Below are 23,746 nucleotides of genomic sequence, written 5' to 3' on the forward strand. Positions count from 1 at the left end.
GTGGGATTATACAAAGACTCAACCATTATACATGTTATTGTCGCATAATAGTTGTATACGTGCTTGGTAAAAGATATCCTTTGTATCACTCATTTGATTTAATCTCATAGATCTGTGAAGAGGCAAGTTGACTCACTGCAAGAATACATGTTATTCTAAGTATTTTTCTAGCTAACCCCTTTAGTTGTGAGGTAGTACAGGATTTCAAGCAAGCCAGTTTTGAAAGTTGTTTTGACAGGACTAGAGCAGATTCCTCGGGTCAGTATCACTGCCCTGTAAATTCCACCATCAGACAGTGTGTCCCAAATTGTTCTTATCCGATTAGAATACATCTGTAACAAAATGGGTTAGCTTGAATGAACTTAAACAAACCGGGGTGTATTTAAAGAAGCCATCTGATTGGACAAATCTCAGAGACCAAAAGGGAGATGAAGGGGCAGAGAGAGATGGAAGGGGAGGGAATGGGGAGAAGGATTGAGGAGGAGAGAAGGAGAGAGAGTTGGAGGGGAAGAGAGGGAGAGAGAGATATGAAGGGGAGCGGGAGGGAGATATAGAATAAGAGAGAAAAGAAGCAGAGAATGGGGATAGAGAGAGGTGAGAAAGAGAAACTGAAAAGAAGGTAATGGGATATAGAGAGAGCAAACATGGAAAGAGAATAAGGCAAACAAAGGAAAAAGTTAGGGAGATATAAAGGGAGAGAAAAAAGAGAGAGGGTCAGGCAGGGAGAGAGTGTGTGGGGAAATAGATATAGAGAGAAAAAAGAGAAAGAGGAGATAGAGAAAGAGAAAACATGGTGGGGAGGACAGAGAAGGGGGTAGAGACAGGAGGAAGGAGAGAGAAAAAGAGGAAGAGGGAGATACAGAGGGAGGGAAGAATAAGCAAGGAGGACAGAGAGCAAGAGGCAGATGGAGAGAGATACAGAGAAAGAGAAAAGAAGGACAGAAAGGGAGGGGAGAGAGAAAAGAAGGAAAAGAAGGTGAGAAGCTATCAAGGGGGAGAAAAAAGAAAGGGACAAGAAAAGAGGATGGAACAAAACAGAGAAATAGAGAGGGAGGAGGAAACAAACGAAAGAGAGATAGAAAGAGTAAAAGGATGACAGATAAAGATAGATGACAGAGAGGAGGAGACTAGATGTTGGCTAATGTCAGACACAATCGGCTTTGTGTGTAACATCTGGAGCAGAGTCTGATTAAACTGGTGCACATGTGCAGAGGTGTGCTTATCATCAGAGAGCAGAGAGAGCTCACGGTCTGCAGGGAACTTTACCAAGGTGTGGCTAGTACTCAGGGATTAAGACTTATCTGGATGGGAATAGTATTAAACATATTTCAAGAACTCATATGCTTACTTCTATGGCAATTTAATATATGACACTACCAGTCAAAAGTTTGGATGCACCCTCTCCATTCAAAGTTATTTTTTCCTTAATTTTCTGTATTTTCTTAATTTTAGATACAAACAGAAGACATCAAATATATGAAGCTAAATATATGGAATTATGTAACAAAGAAAAAAAAAATCAACAAAATCATTTTCAACAAAGCAAAGGGTGGGCACAGTTGAATTTGGATATAAAATATATTTTTTAAATATTTAATAGTGTTATTTACCTTTTTTTCTTTACTTCATAATTCCATATATTTTGCTTCATATATTTGAGGTCTTCTGTATGTTTTTAAAATGTAGAAAGCAGTAAAGATAAACCATGAGATGATATAACTTTTGGCTGGTGTATGTTTTGATGTGAGGGGAAATCTTTTTACTCTGTCCATGGGCTTCCGAATGATGAAAAGTTCCAGGATCGTTGCCATAGCAGTTAACAATAAAAATAAATAAATAAATTTGAATATATAAGATATCATATCTTTTGAATGATCAATCATCCTCAGAATGGAACCATATACAAGGAAGATTAACCATTAAATGTATAATGATCTCGGTAATATCACGCCATTTGACTTGGCATAGACATTTGGCATTTACCATATTTAACCAAAGCTTAAGGTTGTATTCCATGACAAGGAAAACATTCTATGTTGTCATTTTGCTTTACGAATGAATTCCACATTAGTTACATATTGAGCTTGGAATCAAAAAAAAAAAAAAAAAAAAATATTATGCTATTGGCAAGATATGCAAAACATCCAAGTGTTAGCCAAAACAATATAAAAGTTAACAAAAAAGCCATGGAACCTGTATGCTGTGGGATCACTACTAGTAAATAGACTATAATGTGAGAATATACTAAATTTAGTATTAAGCATCTTAAAATCTCCATTGATTTAACATTAAAGGGCCCATCCATCCATTTTCTTCCGCTTATCTGGTGCCGGGTCGCGGGGGCAGCAGTCTAAGCAGGGACTCCCAGACTTCCCTCACCCCGGACACGTCCTCCAGCTCCTCCGGTGGGACCCCAAGGCGTTCCCAGGCCAGCCGAGAGACATAGTCCCTCCAGCGTGTCCTGGGTCTTCCCCGGGGCCTCCTCCCGGTGGGACATGCCCAGAACACCTCCCTAGGGAGGCGTCCAGGAGGCATCCTAAGCAGATGCCCGAGCCACCTCAACTGGTTCCTCTCAACGTGTAGGAGCAGCGGCTCTACTCCGAGCTCCTCCCGTGTGACCGAGCTCCTCACCCTATCCCTAAGGGCCCATATTACACTATTTTCTCGTCTATGTTATAATGTTGTGAGATCACTCTATTCCACCTTGTGATATCATGTGGGAAGACAGAAAGAGCCCCACTGGGTTTTTAAACTCCATACACCTTCACTAGAATCATTTGGATAATTTCAGCCCTGGAATTGCCAATCTCTGTTGAACTAAAGGTAAATGGTAGATGTTAACATGAAAACATCACAAGGTGGAACAGAGCTTTGGAGATGTAGACAGAATAATAATAAAGGGTTCTTCAAACATGGGGGACAAAACAAAACACAACCCTAGGTATGTTTTTTGATTAAATAATACAGTATCTCTATAGACTACACTTCAATACATCAGATTAATACTTAAATAACTACAATGGTCTTTTCCTTGTCATATTGTACATACAAAAATAGCAGTACAACTTCTAGTAATGTCCCAAAGCACACTGACCTCTTTGCTTTCTCAGCATACTATTTTTAGACCCTTTCTATTATTAAAACTTAAGAGATTCGGTCCGTGTAGTACTTTTGATATGTCTTTTCTTATGTAACAGTGTCCCCAGAAGCTGCTTTTGCGGACAAGGTGGCTGTGTCCGATAAAGGTCTAACAGTGGGGTAGAGAGCAACCCACTCACTCCTTCTGTCACTGGCCTCAAGCACTGCATCCAACCTAATGTAATATAAGTGTGTCTATGTGTGGCTGTGTACACGTTTACCAAGGCACGTGGGGACTCAAATCTGTTCAGGCAGACAGTTATGGGAACCTGTTATTATCGTGACGAGCTACTGCAGGTTAGATATGGGTTCAGTTCAGGTTAATTAAGACTCCAGAAAATAAATGTGCAATAAGTCTATGTAATTTCCTTATGTGTGTGTGTATGTGTTTGTTTGTTTATTTAGGTACACGTTTATCAAGGCATGTGGGGACTCAAATCTGTTCAGACTGACAGTTATGGGAATGTGTTACTCTCGTGGTGAGCTACTGCAAGTTAAATATTGGTTTGGGGTTGGGCTTGGTTAACACTCAGTAGTGTAAATCCCAGTGCCTCTGGCCAGAATCATCTAATTGAAAATGGTTTCTGGATGGGGGCAGAAATGTATTGACTGCAAAAACAGTGTTCAGATGTAGTGCAGGGAGGTTGATTTGGTCTTCTGTTAATTTATTTTAACAGATAAGATAATTTTTTCAGACCAAGGTTCAGTTTGCTTTTCATACCTGACAGTTTTGGCTGCTCACTAGCGGTCTTCCTCAGAGTGGTCACGCGATGTTGCTGATGGAGCAAACATCATTGGGACAGATGGCGAAAAACATCATAGCTGGATTGAGGAGGCAATCGAAATATGGAAACTTTAAACTGGGACGAGGAGTGCTTTTTAGTCTCATGCACCTGGGATACTGTCCTGAAGAAGTTTCACTACAGATGCAGCTGTCTTAGGAAGACAGCGCCAAAACCTGTTTAAATCAGCTGACTGGACAAGTCACAGCTACATTATGTGACCAATCTGAGAAAGAGCGCTAGTGAGAAGTCAAAACTGTCTGGTATTAAACCAAACTAAACCTTGCTCTGGAAAAAGAATATCTTAAAATGAAATTGTCTAGTCTACCTTTCATGAAGCACTCCTGGATGAATGGGGGATTACACTGACAAAAAATAAGCAAACAAATGCAATCTGTCTGTTTGTGTATTCATGTGTTTAACAAGTGTACAAGCATTTGAGGACTCAAATGCGTTCATATTCAGGGACCTGTTTTATTTGTGTGGACTTAACAAAATCATACACTTGTTTTAAAAGCTGTTCATGAATTGGGTCATCCGGATGAGGTTAGGATAGGGCACTACACATTTTGGCATTAGGTGAGTAAATAGGAACGATGGTTAAAGAAAAAGTCTATGTAACATCCCAACAATCTAAGTGAATCTGACATGTGTTAACACTGGAACAAAATCATACACTTGTTTCAGTGCTATAGTTGGGGTTACATATTGGTGACATATTGGGCAGAAGTCTGATTGGGTTATTCTCAGGAAATATATATGTCCAAATAAGACTAAAGTCTGTGTGTCTAGTATCTCCAAGGACTGCACTGTCAGATTAGATACATTTTGGTGCCAAGTGACCCATTGTGACCCGCAAGCCATCGATGAACTCAGCCAAATGAATCAGCGCTAGGAGAAAGAGAGGGAGGAGAAGAAGACAGAGGAAGAGGGAGGGAGGAGAAAGAGAATGACAAGTGTCGGTTCACATTGGAGGTGACAGGGCCTGATCTGTCAAAGCCACTGGAGTGCTGTACTAAGATCACCTACTGACACCCACAAGACACACAAGTACAGAGAGAAAGAAGAGGAAACGTGAGATTAACAGTGTAAAGTTGAACTATTCACCTTATTGTGGAAGTTGCTATGGGCGCTGCCATCATCATTTGGGTTGTATTATTTTGTATGGAGCAGCCAATCTTGACAGCAAATAAGTTCTATAGGGACAACAAAGCCGTTTTAAAGCTTCCCAGAGAATCAGTGCAGTGTTGACTTGCTGTTACACATAACCATTGAACATTTGACACAAATCAACCTACTTCATATAATATTTTAGCGCTGAAACTTTTCCCATCGAAAGAAACGGGATTTGCACTTAACCGGAAGCGCTACTACAAAGAAAGTGCAGTTTAGTTGCATTTACGGAAAAAGTGGGCAGGGCGGAATAATGTCAATAGGCTCTTAAGGAATCGATCTTTGAATGATCTTTACAATTTCAAACATGAACTGTAAGAAATGGAATTACTTTTTATTTAATAGGGTAGTTTTTGGGGTAAATTATGACCTCATATTTAAGAATGCTATAAACACAGCCTAACCTAATTTTGTTATGATGCCCCCACTGTTGCTTTGTAGTTTTTTTATTTACAACTTTGAGCAAACCTTGGAATATGAGTCTGAGTTTGGTTACAATATCTCTACCATGGTGGAATAGACCTAGTGGATTGGCAATGCAATAACATTGCTATAGAGACAAGCAGGTTGCCGACCCTCCAACAGTACACCTTTGAAATTAGCTAATTGACTTAACAGTTTTTTGTTGTTGATGGGTTTATTTCTTAGAGTTTTTCTTTCATTCATGCAAGTTGGTCACAGCAAGTCACAATTTATATGTATTTTTAAATTGGATGCCCTTCCTGTTTATATTTGGTTCATATCACAGTTTTCTTATAGCTTATGCAATGTGGCCTGTTGAACTTTGAGCACTTTTCTTTGAACAATAATTCCTATGAAATAATTTTTAGCAGATGTACAATCATAGTGAGATGTTTTTGTGTAAAAGCAAGCTGAGGCTTCTTCCCCCAGAAACCCCACACAACCCCCTCCTCTATTTCTCCTCACACACTCCACTTCCTGCTGCCTGTTACCACGGCAACAGGCGAGGGGCAGAAAATCACTGTAAGAGAGAGAGAGAAACCAGGAGTCAACCAGAAAACAGTGTGTTCTTGTGTTCATGTAAAAAGCCTTAAGTCAAATACACTGCTAATTATGTACGCCGAGCTCCCGTCCCGCTGTGTGCAAGATAATCATTTTAGTGGGAGGCAAAACAGATGTCCAAGAGTTTGTTGAGAAAGTGTAAAATTAGCTGAAAAGTTGAGGCTTGGGATAGCTCCTGGTATTAGCTAAGAGGATGTTCGGGGATTGTTAGCAACAGCAATGGGAGTAAACAGGGGACTAGTTGTAAAGGGAAACCGCTAATCCAATTCAAAAGGCTGGTCATTATCCAATTCTTGGGTTAGCATTAGCTAAGCAGTGTTATATAATGGTAAGTTGAAAGTCTTAAGACCCAAATGGACAAATACATTGCCTTGTTTTAATGTTAAATGTATGTGTTATTATGATTTTATGATATTCTTACTTTATAATAACTACACTTTAATCAAAACAGTAAACCATGAAGACTTCAACTATAAAGAACACAGTTTATTTAGCGGAACGACTTAAGTTATTGGTTAGGGTGAGGTGTTAGGGTGAGGTTATTAGTTAGGTATAGTTACTAAGGCTGAATCATTCTTGGTAACCTATTTATTCATTATGAAATAAGTCTTTGTTCATGCTTTTCTAAGGCTAAGTGTACTTATTATTAAGTGTTATTACTACTTCTACTAATACTACGGTAATGTAGTCTGTATCAGACTATCTACATTTCTATCCTCGCTATGGTCATGAGCTTTGGGTAATGACCGAAAGAACAAGATCGTAGATCTTAAAGTGGTCGAAATGCAGATGCTCTGGAAGCAGCCAGTCATTTCCATACGCTCAGATCTACAGATGGCTGACATATTAGCATACATCCCAGCACTGCCTCACTGGTTACTGTCAAGCAGAATAAGCAAAGGAGATCTATTGTTAAATGTACTGAAATTCACATATCACACATTATCTTCATGTCAACAATTTTGCTTGGGTTTGTTCTACAAATTAGAGCATGCATACCTGTTTTTTGGTTTTGTTTTTAATTGCTCAAAAATACCTTGAAAACATTCACTCTTACTGTGAGTTGGCTTGCCTTTCCACAGATCTGTATTTTGGCCTGGTGGTGACACTTGTTTCCATGGAAACAGATACTTTTAATGTCATACAGTGAAACATTCCAGGCAAAGCAACAACATCTCCAAGGAGACAAGTGGAAAAGTTGCAGTGCCCGTTCAAATAAGATAAGAATTCAAAAGCATTAAAATCAGAAGTAAATCACCACAAGCATATATCAAAGGTCCAATATTATACAAAATTGACCTTTGTGAGCTTTAAGCCATGTTAAACAGTTGTTACCTTCTCAAAAATATATACAAAGTGTTTTGTTTCACTTACACATGTTTGAGTAACCCTTTATTATTAGTCTACATGTTCAAAGCTCAAAATATTCTGTTCCACTCTGTGATGCCATGAAGTAGTAGTTTTCAGTTTAACAGCTACCTTTTACTTTTAGTTCAACAGAAAGTGCCAATTCCAGGGCAGAAATTAGCCAGATTATTAGAGTGAAGATGTATGGAGTTTAAAAACACAGTGGAACACTTCCTGTATGACCACATGACATCACAAGGTGTTTTCTGTTTGAGAGAAGAACTCAGCCTAAATATGCAGGGCTTGCTTGCTACCCTGAAGGAAACATAGCACATCTCCAGGTATGTTTTTGAAACAACATTATAACAAAAATCTGAAAATTGTGTAATATGGGCCCTTTAAATGCTATTCTTCAGCCAAAACCATTTGCTGTTATTGTGGTTTCTTGCTTGGTTTAATGACCTATAAACAAATTTATTATAAAAACTGTAAAATCCAGACACAAGATTCTGATTTAGCCTGCTATTTCCTTCTGTGTAATTATGCAAAAACCTCATGCAAACAACTCCTCCCGTGCTGGCTGCTTCTCTGTGCTCTCTGCCTCTCTCCTCTTCTCGCCTCTTCTTCTCTTTTGCTCATTGAGTTGACAGTGGGTCTCTCTCTCACGGAGGGTTTGTCACACGCTAAGCTCTCATTAAGGCACACAATTAATTGGCCAAAATTAAACATGCACAGTAGCAGGGAAATTATATCTAGCCGTGCTGACGGGAAGGATTTGCATAGAGCTGTCTTTTGCATCAGTATTAGATTTTAGGCCATGTGCGAACAAAGCAGGGTGCATCAGTGTACAAAGGTTAGCTAAATTATAAATAGAAATGGGGTGGAAATAATAAGAGAGCATACATGAAGACAGGAGCTCAGTTGGTGTTGAGTGTTTGTCCGAGAGTTTGCGGTTCGAATTCTGCTCTCAACAGGATCTCTCATCAGATCCACTAACCCACAGGTTGGCGGTGTGATTCCAGTCCCCACAGATAAATGCTGTCATTGTGCCCTTGGACAAGACATGTAACCCACCTCACCTTCTGTCTGTGCACACTGAATCTGTATATGTGAATAGGTGAGTGATTCCTTGAGGTGGAAAAGCGCTATATAAAATTTGACCCAGTAGTACACAGACCTGGACAAATATATCTTCAAGTTATGGGATAAATACTTGTTTTTTTCCATTAGGTCTTAAATCTATGTTTGTACATTTATGTTTTGGGTAATTGTATTCCAATATTCAATGATTGTTTCCTTTCTGCTTCAACTAGATAAAGATGCACTATGTAGCTTTTCTGGTAGAGGATCCACCACATGCTTTTCTCCATGGAGATGTTACTGCCTAGAATGTTTAACAGTATGGCATTAAGCATACCAATCTCAATGGGAATGGAAACAAAAAGGTGACACTACTAATCCAAACTACACGTCAACCACACAATTTATTTTCCTATTTTTAGCAACAAAACACATGTAATTATTAAGTGTAAGATAGGTACGTTTAATCCCATACTGTCAGTAACATCTCACAAACACTCCAAAGGTTACGTTGTGTTATAGTGTACCTAATTGGAGTGCAGTGGTGGATTCATACCTATACACAAGAGTAAAATGAATCTTTTGGTCTGTCCATCAAAATGATGCAAGCCCTATCCTGGACCCAAACCTCTAAATGCATTGCAACAAGAATTAAAATACAAAACACGTGTACAGATATGAATATTGCATACATGATAATCTAAGTATATTTGATGGCATTACCAAAACAACACCACAAAAATGTAGGAATCCTGCTTGCCTGCTCCACAGATTATAACAGCACATGTGAAAGATTTTAGATAGCATTATATAATTCTTGTGATGAGATTTTGCTGGTTTTCCTATCATTCCCTCTGTCCTGTCTCTATGGACCCACCACTTTTAATTTACAAGTCCACTGCACTGCATTTTGGTGTCCAGTCTTTTTAATCTCTTCATCCCTGCCTGGAACTGAATCACACTGAAGCACTATCTGATGTCTTTCACTGCACACTCTCCCCTTAGTGTTTGAATCAAATCTTTACTTACGACCATATATTTTTATGCAAAAGCTTATGTAATTTTTCTAGTTTAGAGTCCGCCACTGGCTTATCTCCATGATATTTTTGCCTGGAATGTTCAACAGTATACCATTACACATATCTTGCATGTATTCGATTAAGATGTTTTAGTTTAGTAGGTTGAAAAACATGCATTTTTTCTGTAAGCGGGATTGCCACTCTCCACAGATCTGACCTATAACTTGGCCTAGTGTGTTATCTGCTTGTGCATGAGGTTAATGCTATACTGTAGAACATTCCAGGCAAAGCAATAACATCTCCATGGAGACAAGCATGTGGTGGAGCCATCACCAGAGAAATTACATGGGGCACCTAAAACTTAGTAAAATGACAAATTGGTAGTGGTAGTGTAATGCCTCCTTCCATTTTGAGAATTATAGAATTTTATGAAGTCTGGACAAAATATCTTTACATTAACATCAGGTAATTCATTTGTCCTTTAATGACTTAAACTGCACAAAGTCTCCCCTATTCCTACTGCTTAGCTAACATGTGTATAGAATTGCGTTGGTCCCTATGTGATTTCCATGCACGTGCTCATATTTATCGCGATGCCGTCTCACTCTGGCATTGTGAATTCTCTGCTCGCTAAGCTCCTTAATAGAGTCACTACAAGGGCAAAAGCATTTTCAATTTTCATGATTTTGCTTTTATTTCACCCTTTCCTCTCACCACTCTCCATCCATCCCTCCCTCCCTCGCTCCTATATAGCACAGCCTGGTCTAATCAAAGGTGGTAGTATGGGCAGCGGGAGGTTGCTCTGTGGTTTTGATGAGAGGTACATCAGACAGAAAAGGATTAAGGCTGGCCTCCGACTCCACATCTGTGCAGCACCCGACCAAACGCTGCACTGTGATTGGTGGATTACCCCTCGCACACTGCAGCCAAATCTAGATATCGAATTATTATGAGGCAAGGGGGTTAGAAATAGAGCAAACTGTTCACGTACAAAATACTGTTAGAGAGGGGCTATTACACTTAGAATTGTTAACATATAGCATATTTAGATTGCCATGTTACCTTTTATTTTTTTGAAAATACTATATATGAAGAAAACAATATATTAAAATGTTCTTAATATGTACTTAATATCAGTTTGATCTCCGAGTCCCCCCTCCCCTTTGCTTCTCGCTTTAGAGTGCCATCACAACACTGTGTGAATTCCACTAATGAACATCACATTTTGTTAAGATTAGTGTATTGTTTTGCAAAATGGGAATGGGGGAGCATAGGTTACACTAGCTTGTGGATTGAGCCTTGTGCAAAAGGCATGGGCTCGTATGGCTGATCGTAAAGAGGGTTTGAATAGTGCAAAAAGTCAATTTTGTTCAATACACCGTTTTAAACAAACTGTACGGCTCACCACACTTGTAGAGTTTCTTGAACAGATAATATAGAATTATGGAGAATAGCATATCCCATAGTAGATGCCATGCTAAATATAGAGTGTAGATCATTAGAAATAATTGGCTGAACCTTTAGAGCTTGGCTAATGCTCTGTATGCTCTTGATTTTTCATTATTTGCAATCAAATGCTAATTCTAAATCTATTCATTGGTTTTAGAATGATAAAAATTAGGACTGTTGCAATAGTCATTAACAATTTAAAATAAAATATATGTTTTAAACAGGAATGGGTTCTCAAAATGTTTCACATAACATGAAGATGAAATTAATGAATACATACTAACAATGTATGGCAATGTATTAACTAATACAAGGCTAGTATTTTGTTTATATATTACTCCTCCCTTTGGGGCTGGACTTAAACTCAGGTTAGAATAAAGCCAAGTGCTTCAAGCCAGTTGCATCAAATTTAAAATGGTATCTGGATGAGAGCCGAAACATCTTGATCGCAAAAACAATGCAACAATCCCCCCTATATCCCATTAAATAAATCACTGCTTTTGTATGTAAATAGGTAAATATATAATATGCATACATTTATTGCTAAGTTCAAGGCAACTGCCCTTTAATCACAAGCGGGATTGTGTTCGTTATACCAATATAGTCTCCTATATGTGGATTATTGCAAAGCTTTTTCATCTGAATTCTCTTATACAGCATGTGACCTTTGTTTTAAAATGAATGGTCTCTTCTGTGTTCTGCAGTCATCACTACTTCCAAAGCAATTTTTATATGTCACTGTCTATTGACTTGTATGAAGGCGAAATCCATAAATCCATGCTAAATGTAATGAGGTCAGTTTTAGACAGGCAGTGTAATAGCAGCCAGACGGGGTCCTTCACACATAGATGTAAGCCATAAATCAAACTTATTTATAAGATTATCATGAGAATTAATGAGGGTGATTAGAGAGAGGTGGATTGTGGGAGATAGTGTGTGGTTGTCAAATGGTGCTACAGGGAATAACAAATGTTTTGCTATGGCTTTTTCTGCTTAATTTGAGCAGTTTATATGGAAAATTTGACTTTTAGTTTAGGTTACCACTGGGTTATATAATGTTTTTAATCCTGAACCCAAAACATGAACAATGGATAAAATGCTACAGTTAAAGTAATCCTGATAAATATCTCAAGATCTGGAGATGGTCCAATTTCTTAAAGGGCAGATGTTACGCTATTATCTGATTGATGTTATAATGTTGTTTCCTCATCAAAAACAAAACACATGGAGTTGTGTTTTGTTTCATATACACTTGTTTAACAAACCCTGCATATTTAGGCTGAGTTCTTCAGTCTGTTCCACCTTGTGATGTCATGTGGCAAAACAGGAATTGCTCCAGTGTTTTTTTAAACTCCATACACCTTCACTAGAATCATTTGGATAATTTCAGCCCTGGATTGCTCATCACTATTGAACTAAAGGTAAAAGGTAGCTGCTAACTTAAAAAAAACACAGCTTAATGTCATCACAAAGTAGAGGTGGAACAGAGCTTTGGAGCTGTAAACAGGCTAATAATAAAGGGTTACTCAAACATGTATAAGTGAAACAAACCAAAACTTTGGTAATGTTTTTGAGGAGTTAACAGCATTATAACATGGCTTAAAGCTAGTGTAATGCAAGTGTAAATTCTGAGTAATATAAGACCTTTAAAGGTTATGTGGTTATGAATCCATATGTACTTTTGTTTATAGTTTGAAAGTTTAAAGATATTATAAAACAAACATTGTATTTTGCAAAAAAAACAACAACAACAAAACTGTTAAAATAGGTAATAGTTAGTTCTTTAATCTCTGTTTAAGAACATTTTGACCCGGTGAAGAGTATTTCTTTCATATTAGTGCTGACATTGACCTTAAGTTCTTTATAAGTTCATGTCTCTTTTGTCAAGCTATAAGAATTGTCCATCCATCCATCCATCCATCCATTTTCTTCCACTTATCCGGGGCCGGGTCACGGGGGCAGCAGTCTAAGCAGGGATTCCCAGACTTCCCTCACCCCAGACACGTCCTCCAGCTCCTCCGGTGGGACCCCAAGGCGTTCCCAGGGCAGCCGAGAGACATAGTCCCCTCCCGGTGGGACATGCCCAGAACACCACCCTAGGGAGGTATCCTGAGCAGATGCCCGAGCCACCTCAACTGGTTCCTCTCGACATGTAGGAGCAGCGGCTCTACTCCGAGCTCCTCCCGTGTGACCGAGCTCCTCACCCTATCCCTAAGGGTGCGCCTGGCCACCCCACGGAGGAAGCCCATTTCAGTCACGACCTTGTCCTTTCAGTCATTACCCAAAGCTCATGACCATAAATGAGGGTAGGAACGTAGATTGACCGGTAAATCAAGAGCTTTGCCTTTGGACTCAGCTCCTTCTTTACCACAACGGACCAATACAGCGACCGCATCACTGCAGACGCTGCACCGATCTGCCTGTCAATCTCATGCTCCATCCTTCCCTCACTCGTGAACAAGACCCCAAGATACTTGAACTCCTCCACTTGAGGCAGAGACTCACCACCCACCCGGAGAGGGCAAACCATCTTTTTCCGGTCGAGGAACCATGGCCTCGGATTTGGAGGAGCTGATCCTCATCCCAGCCGCTTCACACTCGGCTGCAAACCGCCTCAGTGCCTGCTGCAGGTCCTGGCTCGAAGAAGCCATCAGGACAACATCATCTGCAAACAGCAGAGATGAAATCCTGTGGTTCCCAAACCAGACCCCCTCTGGGCCCTGGCTGCGCCTAGAAATTCTGTCCATAAATATAATAAACAGAACCGGTGACAAAGGGCAGTCCTGGCGGAGTCCAACATGCACCGGGAACAGGTCTGACTTACTGCCGGCAATGCGAACACAGCTCCTGCTCCGGTCATACAGGGACCGGACAGCCCTTAGCAAAGAGCCCCGGACCCCATACTCCCAGAGCACCCCCCAAAGGACACCACGAGGGACACGGTCGAATGCCTTCTCCAGATCCACAAAACACATGTGGACTGGTTGGGCAAACTCCCATGAACCCTCGAGGACCCGATGGAGAGTATAGAGCTGGTCCAGTGTTCCACGACCAGGAGGAAAACCACACTGCTCCTCCTGAATCCGAGGTTTGACTATCGGTCGGATTCTCCTCTCCAGTACCCTGGAATAGATCTTACCAGGAAGGCTGAGGAGTGTGATTCCCCTGTAATTGGAACACACCCTCTGGTCCCCCTTCTTATACAGAGGGACCACCACCCCGGTCTGCCATTCCACAGGTACTGTCCCCGACCACCACGCGATGTTGCAGAGACGTGTCAGCCAAGACAGCCCCACAACATCCAGAGACTTGAGGTACTCAGGATGGATCTCGTCCACCCCCGGAGCCTTGCCACCGAGGAGCTTGCCAACCACCTCGGTGACTTCAGCCAGGGTGATGGACGAGTCCGCCTCTGGGTCCCCAGTTTCTGCTTCCTCCTCGGAAGACATGACAGTGAGATTGAGGAGATCCTCAAAGTATTCCTTCCACCGCCAGACAACATCCCCAGTCGAGGTCAGCAGCTCTCCACCCGCACTGTAAACAGTGTTGGTGAAGCACCGCTTCCCCCTCCTGAGGCGTCGGACAGTTTGCCAGAATCTCTTTGAGGCTGTCCGATAGTCCTCCTCCATGGCCTCCCCGAACTCCTCCCAACCCCGAGTTTTTGCCTCTGTGACTGCCCGAGCTGCGGCACACTTGGCCCCCCGGTACTCATCAGCTGCCTCAGGAGTCCCACAAGTCAACAAGGCTCGATAGGACTCCTTCTTCAGCTTGACGGCATCCCTTACTTCCGGTATCCACCACCGGGTTCGGGGATTGCCGCCGCGACAAGCACCGCAGACCTTATGACCACAACTACGAGCAGTCGCATTGACAATAGAGGTGGAGAACATGGCCCACTCAGAGTCCATGTCCCCAGTCTCCCCCAGGATCAGGGAGAAGTTCTCCCGGAGGTGTGAGTTGAAGACCCCTCTGACCCCTCTATGGCAAACGTTCCCAGCAGACCCTCACGATGCGCTTGGGCCTGCGAGGTCTGTCCGGCTTCCTCCTCCGCCAGCGGATCCAACTCACCACCAGGTGGTGATCAGTTGACAGCTCAGCCCCTCTCTTCACCTGAGTGTCCAAGACACGCGGTCGGAGGTCAGATGACACGACACAGATGACACGACAGTCGATCATTGACCTCCGACCTAGAGTGTCCTGGTGCCACGTGCACCGATGGACACCCTTGTGCTCCAACATGGTGTTTGTTATTGACAAACTGTGACTAGCACAGAAGTCCAATAAAAAACCCCACTGGGGTTCAGATCGGGGAGGCCATTCCTCCCAATCACGCCCTTCCGAGTGTCACTGTCATTACCCACATGGGCATTGAAGTCCCCCAGGAGAACAACGGAGTCCCCGCTTGGTGCACTATCTAGTACCCCTCCCAGGGACTCCAAGAAGGCCGGGTACTCCGCACTGCTGTTTGGCCCGTAGGCCGACACAACAGTGAGAGACCTGTCCCCGACCCGAAGGCGCAGGGACGCGACCCTCTCGTTCACCGGGGTGAACTCCAACACGTGGTGGCTGAGCTGTGGGGCAATGAGCAAGCCCACACCAGCTCGCAGCCACTCCCCGCGGGCAACGCCAGAGAAATGGAGAGACCAACCCCTCTCAAGGAGCTGGGTTCCAGAGCCCAAGCTGTGCGTGGAGATGAGGCCAACTATATCTAGCCGGTAACGCTCAACCTCCCGCACAAGCTCAGGCTCCTTCCCCCCCAGCGAGGTGACCTTCCATGTCCCCAGAGCTAGTCTCCATGTCCGAAGATCCGGTCGTCGAGGTCCCCGCCTTTGACTGCCACCCAGATCTCTCTGCACCCGCCCCTCATGGCTCCTCCCGCAGGTGGTGGGTCCACGGGAGGACGGCCCCACGTCGTTCCTTCGTGCTGGGCCCGGCCGGGCCCCATGGGGAAAGGCCCGGCCACCAGGCGCTCACTGCCGAGCACCCACCCCAGGCCTGGCTCCAGGGTAGGGCCCTGGTAACGCCAGTCCGGTCGACGTAGCTGGCCTTGTTGTTTCTGTCTTCATGGGGGCTTCTGAACCGCTCTTGGTCAGACCCGTCTCCCAGGACCTGTTTGCCATGGGTGACCCTACCAGGGGCATGAAGCCCCTGACAACATAGCTTTCAGGATCATTCGGGTGCTCAAACCCCTCCACCACGTTAAGGTGGCGGTTCGGGGAGGGGTATATAAGAATATAAGAATTGCCCCCTTATACCTTTCTTATAAGGTATATAAGAATTGTTTCATTTGAATATCTGCAGTGTTTCACAGGTCTCTGGGATGACAAAACTGGAGGTTAGGTAAAAAAAAAAAAAAAAAATACCATCTGAAGTTGCTTTTAAAAATACATGAGTTTTGAAGAGAACATGAAATGAACAAAGGCAAGAATGTGTTTGAAAGCAGGAAGCAGGAGACATAAACAGAAAACAGGGCTCCGGTTATGGCGTTTGTAATATCAAAGAAATACAGGCCTGTCAGAGCACTGCCGTACAGAACGCTAGGGTTAATATCAAAAATAGTTTGAACTCAATGACTCAAGTTCTTAAAATTGATAGAAAAATCTAAACTGCACAAATTGTAGACTTCAATCACGCCACCGGCCCTATCTTGCAATCTGACCTGACCTGTACTTACTGAGGCTATTTCATGACATTTTAAAGGTAGATTGTGTACCTTTTTGGTATATGGTCCACAACCTGGTTGTCTCCATGGAGATGTTTACTTTGTCTGGGGTTGTTCTGTAGTATAGCATTAAGCATATTTATCTCGATGAAGACATAATGCCACCAGGCCACGTTACAGGTCAGGTCTATGGACAGGAGTCCCACTCACAGTAAGAATGTATGTTTGCCAAGATACCTTAAGCTAAAAAAACAAAAAAATATAATTGAATAAATGCAAAAGTTTAATTTCATAGTGTGGAACATTCAGGGAGCAAAGCAGGTGATAGACACCAGAAAAGTTACATAGTACAGATTTAACATGGCCCAGTGTTCTTTAAAATTACTGCATTCATATATTTGTCTGGATCCACACATAAATGAATCATCTTTTTCATTTTGTGGCTAAAGACCAGAGTCAGTGTCTGTCAGCAGCAGTAATCCTTTTATTTGTGCCCTGTCTCTCACTGTCTAATCTAGTCTACACGGTTGTCATGGATATAAAGAACCCAAAGGAAAAGGTGTTGAGTGAAGATATTTTACTGTTATATTTTTCAAGGCTTTTGGCAGGTGCTTGTTGAAAGAAAATTAACTGTTTTTTTTATCAGAACCTGGCATGGCTTTTGAAATGCCACAATAGAGAGATGGTTTCTTTCAGTGCTAGTGCTTAGCAGGTTTTCTGTGCTAGTCTGGGGGCAGACTTTTTACTTTTACTTCACTGCATTTGAGAGCAAGTATCTGTACTTTCTACCTCACTTCATTTTTTAAGTGGACTGAAAATTAAATGTATTTTTAATATTGCTAGGAAAACACAACAACTGATTCAGTTGTTTCTGTTGAACAAAATTCAGTAGAAATCTTTACCAAAATCACTACATCTGAAGATTTATTAGGTCTGAAAATCTCTTTGAAATACTTTTACTTTTTACTCTAAGTAAATTTTTAAACAGGTACTTTAATACTTAAGTAGATTTTGTCATGTGATACTTTTACTTGAGCATTTTTTGCTCAAGTAAAAGTAACAAAATCAAGTACTCCACCACTGACCCCACCTAATAGTTGCTTGGAATGACTCTGAATAACTATAATTAAAATATGAATGATGAGACATATTTTTTCTTGTAGAGCATGTTCTTGCAAAGAAATCAATTTCACCAAATGAAATGAGATTATCAAAGTCATCCATCTTGTTGCCGTGGAGAGGGGCATCGTGTACAGTCATGTTTTATCATTTAACTGACGCATAACTAGTGAACTGTTCAAAGCGTTGCTAATCATTTCAGTTCTTACACAAACACAACAGTATGACTAAGATTGTATGTTTTGTTTAAAAGAATACATCTAGCATTCAAATTACACTGGACTATTTTGGTTTTGTTTTACCAGACTGTTGACATAGCAGAGTCAGCTTGCCAGTAAACCTAGGGATGTCTAAAGTAGGGATGGGTTATTAGTTATATGGCGAGTTATAGTCTGTGTGCCCATGTGTCATTCCCAGTTTGTGCTCAGTCTTTTTGAACACACCAGTGAAAATGGAATTAGAAGAGCACTTATGTGGCTGTATGTTTACACAATCATGCAGCAAATGACTTTTCTCTGATAAAAGCATTTTGTTATGATTCTTTTACAAAACCAAGTTAATATGTGAGTTTTACCTTAACTTAACGTAGATTTTAAAGGTCCCATATTACACAAAATGGATTTTTATAAGCTTTAAGCCATGTTATCATGTTGTCAAAACATAGCTGCATTTTGTTTCATTCACACATGTTTGAGTAATCCTTTATTACATCTCCAAAGCTTAAAATGCTCTGTTCCACCTTGTGATGTCATGAAGTGGTTTTTCGAGTTAATAGCTACCTTCGAGCTATTAACTACTTTTCGAGTTAACAGCTCGAGCTGATAACTACTTTTCAAGTTAATAGCTACCTTCTATTCAGTGAATGGCAATTCCAGAGCTGAAATAATCTAAATGATTCTAGTGCAGGTTTATAGAGTTAAAAAAAAAAAAAAAAAAAAGAGGAGCACTTCTTGTATTACCAGATGACATCACAAGTTTGAGAGAAGAACTCAGCCTAAATATGCAGGGTTTGTGTGTTGTTTGTGATGAGGAAACTTTATAACATAGATCAGAAAATAGCGTAATATGGGCCCTTTAAAACTTTTATTCGTATCAGCAAATATCGGCAATTGGCCACAACAGCTCTTATTTTAGCAGAGGTAGAGGAGGAAGAGAAGAGTGAGGAGAGGAAGGGGAGAGAAATAGTGGATATCGGTATAGGCTCCACAAAATATATCGAACCACCCCTCGTCAATAGCAATTTTATTATGTAAACCTGGTTTGCATTGGAAAATATCTCAGGGCATCTCTGTGTCTGCAGCCGTTCTTATATTAACCTCCATCTGCCTTCTCTGTGTCTTTCAGAATTTTGTTGACGGTGGTTGTGATCTTCCGAATCCTTATTGTGGCCATTGTTGGAGAGACCGTGTACGAGGACGAGCAGACCATGTTCATTTGCAACACCCTCCAGCCCGGCTGCAACCAGGCCTGCTACGACAAAGCCTTCCCCATCTCACACATCAGATACTGGGTCTTTCAAATCATCCTCGTATGCACCCCTAGTTTATGCTTCATTACCTATTCGGTTCACCAGTCGGCCAAGCAAAAGGATCGGCGTTACTCCTTCCTCTATCCCATCATGGAAAGAGACTACGGTAGGGATGGGCCAAGGAAACTGCGCAACATAAATGGGATTTTGGTTCAACACGGGGGTGATGGCGGGGGTGGCAAAGAGGAACCGGACTGTCTGGAGGTGAAAGAAATTCCCAACGCACCAAGAGGCCTCACCCATGGGAAGAGCTCCAAAGTCCGGCGACAAGAAGGGATATCACGGTTCTATATAATCCAAGTTGTGTTCAGGAATGCACTGGAAATCGGATTTTTGGCTGGGCAGTACTTCTTATATGGCTTCAGCGTACCTGGCATCTTCGAATGCGACCGTTACCCGTGTCTCAAAGAGGTGGAATGCTACGTTTCAAGGCCGACAGAAAAAACGGTATTCCTGGTGTTTATGTTCGCAGTTAGCGGGATTTGCGTGGTCCTCAACTTGGCAGAGCTGAACCATTTGGGTTGGAGGAAAATTAAAGCTGCCATTCGGGGAGTTCAGGCAAGGAGGAAGTCAATTTGTGAAATCAGGAAGAAAGATATGGCTCATCTGTCCCAACCACCCAATTTGGGACGTACACAGTCCAGCGAATCAGCTTATGTCTGACCAAATTCCATAGCGTATTTGAGTGAATGTGAGAGAGATATTTTGTAAAAGTAAACATTATAAGGGTCGCAATCAAGATGACATTTTGGTATCGGACAAAAATGAACTTTTAAAAGTGACCCTAGCCATAAAAACGCAGAGACATTGCAGATTTATGAATAGGCAAAGACACTGCCATATTAACTTAAAAAGAATCAGCCCTGTATTTTTTCAACTGGGTGATAAAGATTGAAGGAAAGAAAAAAGTGTAGCCTGTTTTTTGTTGGCTTTGCAAGGACATGACAGGTGCGTTTGATGCATCCCAGAAGACACAGAGAGTAACAGCATTATTACAACGCAACGGAAGAGTTGTCAGCACCGGGAAGGAGGACAGGTTTTTTCAGAGAAGGAATAGCGACAAACTGCACAAGATATAGAGAAGACTTGCTGGGATAGTTTGCAGTTTGCTTCCCCTTGTCGACAAAGTAAAGACCAAAGCCAAAAATAAAAAAAAAAAAGAAATAAAAAACAGACAGATCTGAGTAGTGTCAATGTGTACTGGAACATTATACAGGGCCCAAGCCAAAATAGTGGGAACAGATCTTGTTTATGCTTGGTGTCCTGGCAAAAGGCTGCTTTAACACAAGCAAAAGTGAAGAATACCATAAACATTTGTCCTTCGTTCCTCACGCCTTGCTCTGTCCCCTCTGTGGTTGGCAGCTATTTAGACCTCCAAGCTATGCTAACACACTTGAGTGAGGCTTGCTAGCTCGGGTGATGCTAACTAGCCTGGATAATGCCAACTAGTCCAGGCGATGCTAATGAGCCCGGGTAAGGCTAATCTAATTAGCCTGGACTATGCTAACAATTCTGCTCTGTAAATCTCGAAGAGGAACTGATGAACAAAATGGCGTCTTCTACACAAGCACAAGCCAAATTCAGAAATAAAGAGACAGTGACAAGAAGAAAAAATCTAGAAGGAATCACATCACTTTATTACATCTACTCAAATTTTATAAAATATATCAAGATTTATCATAATTTTTGTTTTTATTTTGAGAAAACAATGGTGCCATCCTTGAGATATTTAAGTATAGTTTAAAGAAATAAGGTATATGTCTATCATGATATTATTGTTTATCTATTAGAATATTTCAAATTATTTGGGTGATGGAGGAATCATATTGCTGTTTTTTAAATGTATAAACATGTTCTTTGTCTTTTTTAAGTTTTTCTTATTACAACATATAGATTTTTTCACAGAATATAAAAAGCAGAAAGCAGAAGATTGTCCATTATGTTATATAGCGTATAAATGCTGGCGCTATGCAACAGATATGACTACAGATATATATTACTAGCTCTTAAAGTTGGAATATTTGATCACTTTATTGTTTCATTTATAGTGGTGTAGTGGGTTGAGTATTCGCCCACTAACAAGACAGTAGCTAGCTTAAAACTGACCATAGCACTTACTGTTTTCATGCCACTAGAGAAGACCAACTATTCATTCTAACATAATCAGTTTCTATTTACTGCTTGCAGTGTTGTCACGATTTGGCTCTTTTGAATGGTTCCTTAATGTGAACTGTTGGATTTGGATCTAATTTTTTAAAAGAGCTAAATCTGTTTTTGTTTAGTTTTTTATGCACTGATTAAGACTGAACCAACACAAGACCCAGCAGAGAAGTATTTGACATCATAAAATCATAAAAAACAGTTAGTCTTTAATTGTTATTATTGTTGTAGTGAAACGTTTTATTTATTTAATTACTCTTCCACTCTCAGTTTGAACCATTCTAAACAAATATGAGCCTTGGTCATGTCTCTATGTGATAGTTTGTTGATAAAATGAGTAGTCACATCGGCTTCTGACATATAAATAAATATAAAAAGAGCCAATTTTCTGAATAGCTCTTTGAAATGAATGGATCTAAAAGGTTTGTACACCATAAAAGAGCCAAAAATCCCATGACTAGCTGTCACAAATTTGTGTAAAACCATTATTTAGCATTTGATATTGAAGAAAATCATATATTCCAACTTTATGTGCAAAAATGTCGGTGTTGTTGAGAAAATGGTATGTTCAGTTTGTTGCATGGCCCCAGTTGGTTTAGGCCTGTGATCCCATTTGATAAGGCATGTTTACTTGAAGAGACATTGCTGGATGACCGAGCTCTGTACATTGTGAGTAGTAACTCTCTAAGGACAGTCACGCTTTTGAATTTCAATGGCTTCTTCAGTTTGCATATTTCTTTCTCCAGACTGGATTTCAACATGCATGCCTTGTAAGAGCAATGCTAACGGAATGATAACTCAAAGAGACCAGAAAAAATGGCATTGAAAAAGTGTTGCACCTTGATTACAAAAGACACTGGGAGAGTGGTAGACTGAAGAAATATACAGCTATACAGATAGATGTTCAAAACGACATTTATTTATATAGCACAAAACACATCTTCAATTGACCAAAGTGCTTCACATAAAAGATAACAAAAAAATAACAAAAAACAAATATACAGATAACATGATACATAGGAAAAAAACAATAAAACACCAAGATATCCTGTCTAGCTAGTATTAAATGCCAGGGAGAAGAGTTGGGTTTTCAATCTTGTCTTAAACTGCGATAAAGACTGAGAGGATCTGGCAAGCAGAGGGTGCTGTTTCATAGTCTGGGCGCTGCCACAGAAAAGCCTCTGGAACCTCTGGTCTCGAGCGTAGCTTTGGGCACAGCCAGCAGGAGCTGGTCAGCTGACCTCAGGGCTCTGGGTGGAGTATAGGGCTGCAGTAACTTCCTAAAATAAAATGGACCCATAGAGCACAGACATTATTATACAATGTATAGAGAAATGCAAGGAAGAAGAAATGCAAATTAACATACCAAGGCTTGACAGAATTGAACCCTCAACCTCCACTAAGTGTTTTGTACTGTAACCTAAAGTCAAGTAAAAATGTGACATACAAGCTGGAAAATGTAAACAGACGGCATCATACAACTTGATGGCATGTACAATTTTTATATATAAAAATGCAGCCCATATTTAATAAGCTTGTTCAGTTACATTTTACATGTTGATCCAAAATAAATTATTCAGATTTTTAGATATACACACTAGTTTAACATTTATTTAAATAGTTCCAGATAACTGTCTATCATCTCTATGACATGTACAAAATGCTTAAACAAACATTTACATTGCATTATAGTCTTGATTGTCTGCACTCGTGAGGACAAAAAGGAGACAACCAGCGCACGCCTCAGAAAGCCTAATAATAGAAGCTAGTCCTACTATTAACTCAGGGCTTAAGGAGTGACCTTCAGACTTAAGGCCAAGCCAATGTCCTGTCCTGATGTAATCTGCACAGGGCACTTCAACACCACTCTATATATGGCAATGAGAGTTTCAAACCCTCAGAGCACCAGGAAGTAAAGAATAATTGTCATGAAAAGAAAGGATGGAAGATAGAAGATAAAAGATAGCATTTCAAGTTCATACCTTTCTCTTTGGTAAATGGTACATAACATAACTTCCAGAATGCTTATGTGTCCAAAATTTTAAAATGTTAGGACACTGGGGAGGTATTGGTAATGTTTCAGTTTTTAGTGTCCAAAACTCCATGGATATGTTGTTGTTTTGACAGGAATAGTTCACAAAATAGCATTTAAACTTAACAGTCTCCATGGAGACAAGCAGCTAACTTCACTATATCACCACTATTTGTATGGGATATAAGATCTGAAAATATCAGAGACTAGCATATGCTCATCGTTTCTGATGAC

At 40.8% G+C, this 23,746-nt stretch overlaps 1 protein-coding gene across 1 annotated transcript in view; it reads left to right on the forward strand.

Annotated features, from left to right (window-relative positions):
- Positions 1-20,460, forward strand: part of LOC117380482 (gap junction delta-2 protein) — a 42,159-nt gene extending 21,699 nt beyond the window's left edge. The window contains exon 2 of the mRNA XM_033977296.2: positions 19,137-20,460. Coding sequence (XP_033833187.2) covers positions 19,137-19,983 — 847 coding nt within the window. The 3' untranslated portion in view covers positions 19,984-20,460. The remainder of the gene's footprint in view (positions 1-19,136) is intronic.
- Positions 20,461-23,746: the final 3,286 nt, after the last annotated feature.

The sequence above is a fragment of the Periophthalmus magnuspinnatus genome, chromosome 13 (genome assembly GCF_009829125.3).
Source record: "Periophthalmus magnuspinnatus isolate fPerMag1 chromosome 13, fPerMag1.2.pri, whole genome shotgun sequence".
Lineage (NCBI taxonomy): Eukaryota > Metazoa > Chordata > Actinopteri > Gobiiformes > Gobiidae > Periophthalmus > Periophthalmus magnuspinnatus.